At 44.4% G+C, this 12,682-nt stretch overlaps 1 protein-coding gene across 1 annotated transcript in view; it reads left to right on the top strand.

Annotated features, from left to right (window-relative positions):
* RUNX1 (RUNX family transcription factor 1) overlaps positions 1-11,727 on the top strand; it is a 158,027-nt gene extending 146,300 nt beyond the window's left edge. Inside the window, exons 7-8 of the mRNA XM_035017655.1 lie at positions 1,671-1,832; positions 7,294-11,727. Coding sequence (XP_034873546.1) covers positions 1,671-1,832; positions 7,294-7,769 — 638 coding nt within the window. The 3' untranslated portion in view covers positions 7,770-11,727. The remainder of the gene's footprint in view (positions 1-1,670; positions 1,833-7,293) is intronic.
* The last annotated feature ends 955 nt before the right edge of the window (positions 11,728-12,682 follow it).

Raw genomic sequence — 12,682 nt, 5'->3', positions numbered from 1 at the left:
ATTCCCCAAAATTCAGAATGGAATGAGGACCCTTCTTTAATATTAGATTTCAGAGATTCTAAGTTAAAATATTTGCCCAGATTTTCCAAACTTAAAAATTGAGTTATTTTTAACGAAAAGAAAGAAATCAATCCACATGAGGGACAGGGGGAGGGGGCAGGCAGGCAGAAGACCCGGGGATCCAGGTGGATCTCCAAACCCCTGATTCTGTTATCCACTCTGCCGGCTTCGAACAGATAAACAGAAACAGCAAACTTGAACTTCTGGAAATGAAAAGCCCCTGGAGGAATGAGAACTGAATATTTCACAATGAGTAGGAAGAACTCACTTCTTTACATCCTGGCACATACACAGCCTGCATCCCATATTTTCCTGAGGATCGTTGCTCTTTCTAGATGTACTCCCAGCATCATGCAGCCCTGGCTATGAAGACCCCTGGGAACTAGCGTAGTCCACAGAGAAGGTGGGACACAGAGAGAAAATCAATGTTTAACCCTAAAGAAATGGAGGCTATCTTGTGGGGGGACCATGTCCCATTCAACTTTTTTACACGTATTGCCTGAGATTAGAGAGTTTGTTCATTTTTTCTTCTCCTTTTCATCTGCAATGGGATGCTTTTGAAAACTAAGACTCCTATGAATGCTGGAGTCAAATTTACAAAATCCTTTTTACCTAAATCTTCTGAAGTCAGAGTTTTGTCTCTTCTTTATCCCAGTCCTCATTTAATGGCCATCTATAAAATACTTGCTCAACATTCGGCCCTTTAAATGTTGCAGACTTGAGGTCTTGAAAAGGTGCGGGACACCTGTCAGTCTGGGGTGGTAGAGCCAGCTCTCTATGCTGGGCTTGTGAACTAATCCTCAGGCCTCATCACCAGCTTCCCAGCCAGACCTTCTTTTCTAAATTCCTTGGGAGACAATTCACCTAAATAGAGGATATTTAAAAGCCCTTGGGATATTTTTGCCAAAGGTACAAAAAAACAAAAAACAAAAAAAAAAACCCTCTATGTTCTTTTTCGCTTACTGAGTACAGATGGATAGGTGATCGCCTGAGTTTATAAAATGTTTCTGAGGATGAGAATTGTAACCCTTGGTAAAGCTGATATTGTCTGGGCAGTTGAAACATGCTGTAGTTCAACAGGTGAGCATTAACAATTCTACCTGGAAAGCATATTCAACTTCTCCTATCATTATTAGCATGATTAAATCAAACCTCCAGAAGGAACAGTTATCGGAGGAAAATCTTCAAGAATCGCACACAAACTGTATTTCAGTATCTTTGTGGGAGGGATGGAAATCATCAAACAAAAGCAAATACTTGGACTTACTAAACACTGGTCAACAGGCCACAGACATGTATAACATATTTAAACAAAGGTGACTAGGGGTGCCTGGGTGGCTCAGTCGTTAAGCGTCTGCCTTTGGCTCAGGTCATGGTCCCAGGGTCTTGGGATCAAGCCTCATATCGGGCTCCCTGCTGAGCAGGGAGCCTGCTTCTCCCTCTCCCACTCCCCCTGTTTGTGCTCCCTCTCTCTCTCGCTATGTCTCTCTGTCAAATAAATAAATGAAATTTTAAAAGAGAAAAAAGGTGACTAGCTTTTTATTAAAAATTTTTTTTTTCTTAAATCCCACCCCACTCTATGTATGACTGACATCCCTGATTCTCTGCAGACACAAGGCAGATCCAGCCATCCCCACCGTGGTCCTATGATCAGTCCTACCAATACCTGGGATCGATCGCCTCACCTTCTGTACACCCAGCAACACCCATCTCACCTGGACGGGCCAGTGGCATGACAACCCTCTCTGCAGAGCTTTCCAGTCGACTCACAAGTAAGTTGCTTGAACACACCCTTTGAAGTTGAGCTAGAGTGGAAGGTTCGAGAGACTGGAGATTCATGAAGGGGTTGGCAGTCATTCTGGGGGGTAAAATGTGGTTTAAAGACAAGGTTGTCTAAGTCCCATGTCCATGCACTGATTTTCCCTGACACCTAGAGACAGAGATTATGAATATGAAGGCAGAAGAGGATTCTTTGGGTATTTTGGGGTTGCTCATATTTGGCAGACAGAGGTAGCAGCTGATGGGTTAATAATATACAAGGCCAAAGGAATCAGCTTCTAGAACTCAGGTGGGACTATCCATCTGACGGTGGTGAGTTTTCAAAGGTCATGTGAACAACACTGGGGTACCTGTGGAACGGGAGGCAGCTACACCCCAAATGAGACATTTCAAACTAAGAGCTGTTCAACCCAGATTAGAGGAACAGAATGGAAAGCTCGGGTGTCGTGGTTAGCATAATTGTTGTTAATACGTGCTCATTAAATATTAGTCATTTAACCTATGAGACCTTTGGGCTTGGCACTCACCTTTGCTCGTGGGCAGGGAAATCGGAGGTAAAGAAAAATTCCTTTGTTGAAAGCAAAAGAAGAAACTAACTCCCTGCTTGGAGCTTTGAAATTGGAGCTGGACCAAACTGTGAAAATACTTAAGAGAACTTCAGCATTGTGAAGCCTGCAAACAAACTTCATATGTGTCGGGGGGAGGGTAGTTGTCTTTGCTTTTCAGCTCTTGAGATCAGATTATAGTAGATTAGGGGGCAGGCGAAAGGGGCAAAGGCATCACATCTGCAATTTTAAATGTCATATAATGTGGTGTTTTCCAGACAGTTGTGATTACTTGAGATTTCACCAAATGCTTTAGCTTCTTCTCGGAGCTTCTCAACAACAGCACCATTTGCATCTAGGGCCAGAGAATTCTTTGTTGTGGGGGGCTGTCCTGTGCACTGCAGAATATTTAGCAACATCTCTGGCCTCTAGATGCAGCAACAGGCCTCCTCCCCAGCATCAAGACAACCAAAAATGTCTCCAGACACTGCCAGATATCCAGAGGGCCCCCAAGCTGCCCCCCAGTTGAGAACCACCACCTTCGAGTATTCTTAGGTGCTGTGGTAAAATGGGAAAGCCAACTTAGTTGTCCACTTTTTGCATTAATGCCAACATTGTCAGGGCACCTGCTGGGCTAAGGAGTTGAGGAAGTAGCATAAGAATGATGACGTCTGTTCAGCTTGTTGTTTCAGAAGTTCTGTTCCCTCAGGACCAGTTTGATTCCAAAGGCACTTGTCAACTTTTATTGATTCTTCTCAGTGGCACTGCTCTGCTCTCTACAACTAAAACAATTACTGTTTTCCTTGGTAATGTGCCTGCTCTGGGCCCCTTGGAATTTATTACGTAAGACTTTTGACTTGCTCAGCACCCAAGATCTGCACCTTATAGTTTCAAGAGCCCTCAGGGGGCAGCCGCTCCAACTGACCAGTGTTCAGATGTGAGGGTTACTTTTCCTTTTTTTAAAGGGAATCAGTAATGTGCGCTCCCAAGTCCCATGTAGCTGTTACACTTCTGAATAACCAGGACTTCAATTACCCAAGGAGTGGGGAAGGACATTTTATGGCATGAGAATGTGAGGTACACAAAAACCACGTCCCATTTCAGCACCCAAGAATGATTCTCCCCTGTCATGGAGGGAGGGCAGGAGAGAATTTCAGATGAGCTTTCTCCAGTGGCTGGGAAAGGCATGGGAGACTGCTCTTCAACTTGGCAGGTCTCCCTCTGAGAAATCAAGCCTGGAGTGCCGGCCTGAGAAGCGTTGTCATATGCCTGGGAGCGGTAGGGGATTGCAACACATAAAAGCCAAGTGGCTGCCTGGCTGCCAGCCTTGAGAACCTGACACTGCTCTGCTCCTGCTTTTCCTTTTAATCCCGCCCCAGAGGTCTGTGTTCAGCCCCTCTCCCCGCCCCCAACCCCACCTGGACTTCCTTCTGCACGGGGGCGGGGGAGGGGGGGGAACTTGCACTGTCTCTCTCGCTCTCTCCTTTGCAGACAGTCTCCACACCTTGTCTGAAAAGAGATGTCATCTGGAGGTTTTCCTTTATTTTTTTTTTCTTTAAAAAAAAATATTAATGTTTAGCTGCCAACCTGGGCGACAGACGGCATGCATTAATCTGAGTCATGCAAAATATCCTTTTAAGGCCATCATTATCTGCTCAGGCTGTTTAATCCTTTGGGGGCAGTGGGAGGGGCTGGAGTGGGACAGCTTTCATCCATGTCAAGTTGTAGAACGAACACTTGAGCTGTCATGGCAAATATTTAGCGCCATTGGTGGGGAAACATTTCCAACTAAAATACCTGAACCTCCTAATCCCCAGATTTCCTACTCTTTAAAAGCTCCCTGTGACTATCAGGCATCCCCACCCCCACCCACTATGGAATAAGGGGGCACTAGGCCAGCCCAAAGGACAAATGGGCGACGGACAGGTGGGGTGAATGGTGCGTGACCGTGGGGCTTGGTAGGAAATGTCAGATGGGACATAAAAATGGAAACAAATATTTGAATAGATCATTTGAACTGGAACATATCTAGAGGGCTGAAGCTCTTTTATTATCAAAATATGCGGGAAAAGCTACTTTCACCAAACAGGTGGTCTTTTGTCCAGTGGCACTGGTGCCATGTAGATAGAAAGAGAATCACGGGCAGTACTGAAGATCTTTCAGATATTCTGCCCACAAGTGAAAGAACTATTTTCCCCTGACAGCTGAGACCATAACATCATTCCATTACTTACGTCCGTGACCAGCCTCGGACTCACTCGGGATTACGGTAACTTGGTACCATCACCACATTACCATGTAGTCATTGGAACAGACTGGCAGAGCATGTCCAGACATCGCCATGAAACAGGGTGACCTTTCATTCATTTTCCAGTGGATTCACCTTTTTGTCTCAGGGCAAATGAAGCAAGAGGAATACTGGGCGGAGTCATTAATTTGTGTCCAGAGTCTTGCATCAGATGCCAACAAATTGATTGTATTTGCCTAATGCTCTTCCTCCTACCTTGGCTTCTCCCTAGACTATAGAAATCTAACTGGAAAAATGGAGTCAAGCTTCCTGTCACAGCTCTCTGGATGAGCAAAAACAAGTGACACAGAGCTTGCTCACAGACAGCCCCAGTAAGCGGGCAGGGACAAACTGTGTGGAATGAGGTGCGGTCTGGCTTCAGGACGAGCTAGAGAGTGGCCGTAGAAGGGCAGCCCCAGAACCACTGTCAGTTTACAACGTTTTCCCTGCCCACATGTCTGACTGGCTTTGAAAAGATTAACAGGAGTGTCTGTTTGAAAGTCAGACTCCTGGTTTCCTCATTAGCAGAGAGATTGGCTGCAGACTTTGGTTGTTTCTATAAACTTTAATTACCTCTCTGATGAGGAGTATATACCTCCTCATCACATTCACCCCAAATTTATAGAGGAGTTCGGAGAGAGGAAAGGAGGAGAAGGGAGGGGGAGAAGGGGGAGAGAGGGAGAGAGAGAGCGAGAGAGAGTGGGAGAGAGACAGAGAGACAGGCAGAAAGAGAACGAGAACACTAGCTCTCCCTGCTGGAATAATAGGCTTGAAATATGAGGAAGTTGATCAACCCCGGATGCCTTCCAAAAACAGATTAATCCACCCTGGTAGCTTTCCTTTCAGAGCAAACTCTTGGCTCCATCAAGTTTCTCTATGGGCCTGAACACAAAAGGACACCAACCACATGCCATTCTGAGCTTGAAGTTATTTTGTATGTTGATTTGAGAACTTACATATTTTAAAACATTTAATTCTTGCCTCTGCTATCTTTTGGGTTTGCTGTTGTAAAGAGTACGGTCCTGGCCCAGTATTTGATGAATAATTCTGAGGAACAGTTACCTCCAGGACACCATCCTATATTTACATGGTCGTTCTCAGTTGGGGCGGGGGGCAGAATTCTTGCCCCCCCCACCCTACCCCCAGAACATTTGGTAGTGTCTCGAGACATTGCTAGTTGTCACAATGCGGGGTGTGGGGGCACCACAGACATTTGGTAGGCAGAGGCCAAGGATGCTGCCAAACATCCTACAATGCATGGGACAACCCCCCACCTCCCAACAAATAACTATCTGGCCCAAAATGTCAATAGTACCACTGCTGAGAAACTGATCTACAGGACACAGGGAACGCTTCCTGGCACCCAAAGCCCTAGTAGTTCCCAAGGGCAGCCTATGCTGAAGAAAAATGCAGAAGGATGCAATAAAGGCCGAAGCCAGTTTCTGAAACCATAAATGCAGAATCCTAACAAAATGAGTTTTACAGACAAAGCTTTGCCATTCCTGGTAAAATTTCAACATGTGCAAAAATGAAGTGGATAAATCAAGGCCCTGTGGCCATTTGTGTTAACAAATCAGTGAAGCACATGTGAGAGAATACCAGGTGACACTGAGGCCATATTTTTCTAAAAATGTAGAAGTAGTTTAAAGGCACATGTGGGAGACAAAGAGTGGTACTGATACTCACTGACATTCACTCAGTCACTGCTATGCCACACATTGGGTCGAATCATAAGAAATTGCCAATTTTTAATTGTTTGAGACCTACAGAAACAGCAGTTTCCTATGATTCAATCTAAATATTATGTATAATGTATTATAATGTTATTATATATTAATATTAAAACACAATATCATTATGATATATTCTATTAATACTAATCTAGGGATGCATCCATTTCATTAGTATTACATAATTTTATAAGTTACACATGCTTACAATGATACTAATATCACAGATTACATTTATATTAATATTGGCATATTAATATATTGATTACAGAGGGCTGGTAAACTTTTTTCCATAAACGGCCAGATACTAAATATTTTAGGCTTCCCGGGTCCTGTGGTCTGTGTCATGACGATTCCACTCTGCAGTGGTGGCTCATCAGCAGCTATGGTAATACTGAACAGGAGTGAGGCTCATTCCAGTGAAACTTTAGGCATGGCCACCGATATGGGAATTTCACATAATTTTCACATCAGGAAATATTATGTCTTTTCACTTTTTTCAACCATTTAGAAAAGTAACTCATTCTCAGCTTGGGGCTGTACAAAATTGGTGGTGGCCAGACGGTCGCTTTGCCAACCCTGTAATTACATCGATATTATACCTGTTTTAACTATACATAGTATGTGTTACGTTACATTGTATTACATTCTATTATATTGTAATGACATTGTAGCCTACCCCACCTTACATTCCGCGAAGCCCCGGATTACCACCCTCTCTCATCGCAGAGCATCACACCACCTCCCTGCCCACTAGCATGCTGGGTAGGCGGCGCCCTCGGCTCCCAGGGCAGCAGCATTCTGGGTAATCCTCCTGTGGGCGGGCCGCGGGCGGGAGGGGCGTGGCCTCCCCTGCTCCAGCCTCACGCTCTTTTCTCGCTCGCCCCCGCAGCGGCCCCCGACCTGACGGCCTTCGGCGACCCGCGCCAGTTCCCCGCGCTGCCCTCCATCTCAGACCCTCGCATGCACTACCCCGGCGCCTTCACCTACTCCCCGACGCCCGTCACGTCGGGCATCGGCATCGGCATGTCGGCCATGAGCTCGGCCACGCGCTACCACACATACCTACCGCCGCCCTACCCCGGCTCGTCGCAGGCACAGGGCGGCCCCTTCCAGGCCAGCTCACCCTCCTACCACCTGTACTACGGCGCCTCAGCCGGCTCCTACCAGTTCTCCATGGTGGGCGGCGAGCGCTCGCCGCCGCGCATCCTGCCGCCGTGCACCAACGCCTCCACCGGCTCCGCACTGCTCAACCCCAGCCTCCCGAACCAGAGCGACGTGGTTGAGGCTGAGGGCAGCCACAGCAACTCGCCCACCAACATGGCGCCCGCCGCGCGCCTCGAGGAGGCCGTGTGGCGGCCCTACTGAGGGCCTCGCGGCGGCCGGGCGCCAGGAGCGCGCCTGCCCAGGCCCAGCCCTCGCCGGGGAGAGCCCGCGAACGCGGGGTCCGCGGCCGGCGCTGGGGAGGGGGCGGGGCCCTGCGAACTGGGTTCTGGGATCTAGCTCCGGTCTGCGCCCCCCCCTAGGCCCTAGGGCCGCCTACGCCCCCCGAGGCCGTGCGGAGCGCCTGAGCGCCGTCACCGTGGGCCCGGCTCACCTTTTCCGAAGCTTGACCCAACCTGAGGGTGTCCGTCTCGCCACCACGCGGACGCGTCGTAAGGCAAACAGGAAGATTCCCAGAGGGAAACTGTGAATGCTTCTGATTTAGCGATGCTGTGAATAAAAGAAAGATTTTATACCCTTGACTTCACTTTTTAACCAAGTTGTTTATTCCAAAGAGTGGAATTTTGGTTTGGGTGGGGGCGGGGAATGCAACTCCTCTTGTTTGGTATCTAATTCATATTTTTTAATTTTCTTTCCCAGCACCTTATGAATTGCAAAATTTGTATTTGCATTTGGGGTGGTTTTTATTTTTATATATATATAAATTTGAGCTTGCTTCTTTCTTGCTTTGACAATTGAAAGAAATATGATTCCTTTTTCTGTAAGTTTTATTTAACTTTTCTTTTGGACTTTGGTGTAGTTGTTTTTTTGAGAAACAGCTACAGCTTTGGGTCATTTTCAACTACTGTATTCCCACAAGGAATCCCTAGATATTTATGTATCTTGTTGTTTAGACACTTACTTATGTGTTGATACTTTTTTTATTATTTAAATGTACTTATATTAAGAAGAAAAATATCAAGTACTACATTTTTGTTTTTGATAGTAGCCAAAGTTAAATGTATCACATTGAAGAAGGCTGGAAAAAAAGGATGGGCAATGTGATGACTTGGTTATCTAAATATTGTTTACATTAAACTCCCTTTCATGTTAATCAAACGAGTTGGTAGCTAATGCAGCAATCTTTTTAATATGCTTTTTAGATACTGAGGGCCACTTGAAGGATCTGAAGTATGGAATTTTCTGCCAAGCTCAACAAAGGGTCTCATATCTGACTCCCTCCCTTCAAACAGAGAAGGTCAAATATGGTTCCAGGAGGTTCAGATAGATGCCAATGATTGCACCTCTGGAGAGGATTTATTTTCTGCCTAGGGGTTTGCTTCCTCCATGGGCTCTTGATAATTTCAGACATGCTTTGTAACCATTGAATCCGAAGTAAGCTATGTGGAAGAGCAATATCCACATGGGAACCGAATGAACGGATTTATGGGTTCTTTAACTGCTCCCTTCTGGGGGAGTAAGGAGATGATCTGAATCCAGAATTCAGATTTTTTAGCTCCAAGAAAATACTCCTATTTGATACAGTACCTGTTCATTGATGCAGAACAAAACTTGTGGCTGTTCCCCAAGGCTGGGAGTAGAAGAAACTAGACCTGGTGCTTTTGATGCCTGAAAGTCTCCAGCTCAGTTTTCATAGGGTGGGCTCAGAAGCAGAGCTGAACAGGACAGTTTACATCTGTGTGCCTCCATGATGTCACATGGGAAAGTACTGTCCCACCTGTGCCGGACTCCATCCCATGCTGCTCATTCAGCACCCAACTTTGCATTGCTTTCACCAGGCTGAGACCCTACCTAATGGGGTGTGTGCACTTTTATCCGTGCATCTGCATGACAGGAAAGATTCATGTCACTGCTGCCCATGGCTACAATTCAAAAGTATCCAATGTCACTGTAAATTTTATGGCACTATTTTTGTTGGAGAATTTGGTCAGAATGCAGTTGTACAACTCATAAATACTAACTGCTGATTTTGACATATATGTGCTCAAAATGATCTGGTTGTTATTTAATGTACCTCTTAAATTAGTTGAAATGATTTCAGGTCAACTCTGAAGAGTATTTGAAAGCAGGACTTCAGAACAGTGTTTGATTTTTATTTTATAAATTTAAGGATTCAAATTAGAAAGATCTTTGGCTGCAGGCAGCAAAACAGCTGGTCTTATTTAAAGCAACTTGTTTTTGAGTTTTCTTATATATATATATTGATTATTTGTTTTACACAGATGCAGTAGCACTTTGGTAAGAATTAAAATGTAAAACAGTTTGTGTTGTCAGTCAGGTCATTCTTATCTAGAAAAGAGCTAAAACAGATCTTGGAGAAACTCAGAGTATATTCACTTTCATTTTAGACATGATTCTCTCTCCATGATTCAATTTGATGTTTTATTCTATATTACATTTTTGCAGCAAAATTACCCTTAAATGTCAGTAAATTGAAAATTTTTATTTTTGAAAAGGACCTTTGGTCCCTTGACCCCAAATCGAACCTAAGTGTTCTTTTCAGCACATGTTGCCATATCTGACCTGACAAAACGTTGGGGGAAAATGAAGGAAAAAAAAATTATATTTTTCAGTTCATTTCTGGTACCTGAAGATATTCCAACTCAAAACCAGCCTAATGCCCTGGAAGGGGATCAGACAGTGCTTCACACTGAATCTTCACTCTCAAAGACATGTATGATGAGGGCTTGTCACTTTGTTGGAGACCCACTGGTCTGGCCAGTCAAGGGTTTCACAGACCCTTACCAGCATATGTAGTACTTAATCATCCCAGAAAAAAATTAAATAAAACTTCAGTTGTTTTGGAGATAGGCCTCATGTCACACTTAATGCTTTTTTCCTCCCTGGAGAAATAGCATTCATTGCCTTCAGGTAAATTAAGGTGGTCCTTCAATCAAGGAGACCTTTAAGCCAATAATGTAATAACTGGATGTATCTGGGAGCATTGGTCCAAGAGAAGAAAGACTAAATAAGCCATTTCTACTGCTTGTTCATGCCTTTATTTATGTCAACATGGACATGTATTTTAATTCTTTTTGGTTTTCTTGCTATATTTCTTATATGACTTATATTTCTTATATGACTTATATTTCTTTCTTTCTCTGACCCCCTAATATCTCCCTCTGTTTCTCTTCCCTTCCCTCCACCAAGCCTCTCCTCCCTCCATTCTCTCGCTTTATATAAGGAGACAGCACACACACACCCCCAACTTCACACCAAATGTCCAGAACACGAGGAGCTGCAGGTCTCCTCCCTTTACATAAAGGAGCATGGTGAGTCAGCCTTTCTCCTGCTCGTTGTGGGTTTCTTCCAGCAGAACAGAGACATTGCCAACCATTTTGGATCTGCTTGCCTTCCTGGACAAATTACAATCAGTGAGTTAATAGACAGCCTTTCTGCTGCCTCGCCATTTCTGTGCAGATAAACAGAAATGCTCTGATTGGAAAGGAAATGAATGGTTTCACTCAAATGTCCTACAATTTAGGATTGCAGGTTTCTGTCCTGAAAGACCTGCTTCCTTAGGACATTCCGTCCTGGTGATTTTTGTTTCTGGTGGTTGTGTTTTCTGGGGGTACAACATGTTTGGGGTCTTTTATACATGAAAAATCAGTTAACAATAATCTCAGAAAACATCTTTTACATCTGAACAAAATGCCTTTTTGTTTACCTACAGTATACAATTGTTTGGGGTTTTTGTTTGTCTCTTTGGAGTTTTTCCCCTCCCTTTAACCAGATCAGAATTGATGAGGCTGATCATTTGGCATTTTTTTTTTCCTTCCAGAAGAGTTGCATCAACAAAGTTAATTGTATTTATGTATGTAAATAGATTTTAAGCTTCATTATAAAATATTGTTAATACCTGTAATAACTTTTTTCAATTTTTTTGTGTGTGTTTCTAAGGACTTTTTCTTATGTTTGCTAAATACTGTAGACAAAAAATGCTTCTTTCTACTTTGTTTATTTTAGACTTAAAAATGAGCTACTTTTTATTCACTTTTGTAAAGAGCTAATAGCATGGTTCCAATTTTTTTTTAAGTTCACGTTTTGTTCTAGGGGAAATGAATGTGCAAAAAAAATAAATAACTGTTGGTTATTTGCGCTATTCTGGATGTATAAAAATCAATGGAAAAAAATAAACTTCCAAATTGAAATGACAGTAAAACACATCTATTGAAAAAGTAACATTGGGAATTGCAGTCCTACTTGGACAGGCCCCACCTAGTGTCTATTTGTGTAGCAGTTACTGGATCTGTTCACAAAGCATCCTGGAAATTTGTGTGTGCTTTCTTTCTCCCTGGTACTGACATATTGAATACTTCCCGAAAGGGAACTGTCAATCTAGAGGTTTAAACCAGATACGGTATGAGAGAACACCCCCCACCCCAAGTCCTCTCCAAGGTGTTTCCAGAGAGTGCAGGAGAGCAGGCACTCCATCGTGTGTGGTCTACTGCTCAGAGTCAGGGTGGCTGCCCCCCCCCCCCCTGCTGGGAGCTTTCCCATGCCCAGCCTGTGCAGGGCAGCTGGACTGCTGCTGCCCAGGAGCCACTGGAGCCTTACTTTCTTTGTACCACAGTTTCTTCTGTAAATCCAATATTATCACTAGTGAATGGCAAATAAACAGTTTGGCAAGTACATACACCATAGCACACTGGTGTGGTCTTTTTCTGAGATGGAGGGGCTAGGAAGCCAAGTGAAACCACTGCAACACACAGGAGAACACCTTCAAGCGAGCTCTTCACGGGCTCGCCAGGCTTCAGGCTGACATCCGTGCCTTCTTCTTCCCATGCGTCCCGCACCCCCTGGCTTCTGAGGGCAGGACGGCCCAGGTAAAGCCCAGGCTCCCGGTGCTGCCTCTCTGGGTATAAAGGAGCAATGAAGCATGCTTTCATGTCTGTATAAAAAAATAATAATGATAATAATAATTCAAAAGAATGACGTGAGATTTGCAAACACGAAGTGGAAAGGGTGGATGTTCAATAGGAGGCCAGTCACCATCCCTGGCCTCCATTTCTTTAATTCACGGGAGTCAGCCTTGAGCTGTGATGGGGAGCTTTTTA

Source organism: Mirounga leonina, unplaced genomic scaffold (genome assembly GCF_011800145.1).
Source record: "Mirounga leonina isolate KUSES-001 unplaced genomic scaffold, KU_Mleo_1.0 Mir_172, whole genome shotgun sequence".
Classification (NCBI taxonomy): Eukaryota; Metazoa; Chordata; class Mammalia; order Carnivora; family Phocidae; genus Mirounga; species Mirounga leonina.
This window is presented reverse-complemented; position numbering and strand designations above follow the sequence as displayed.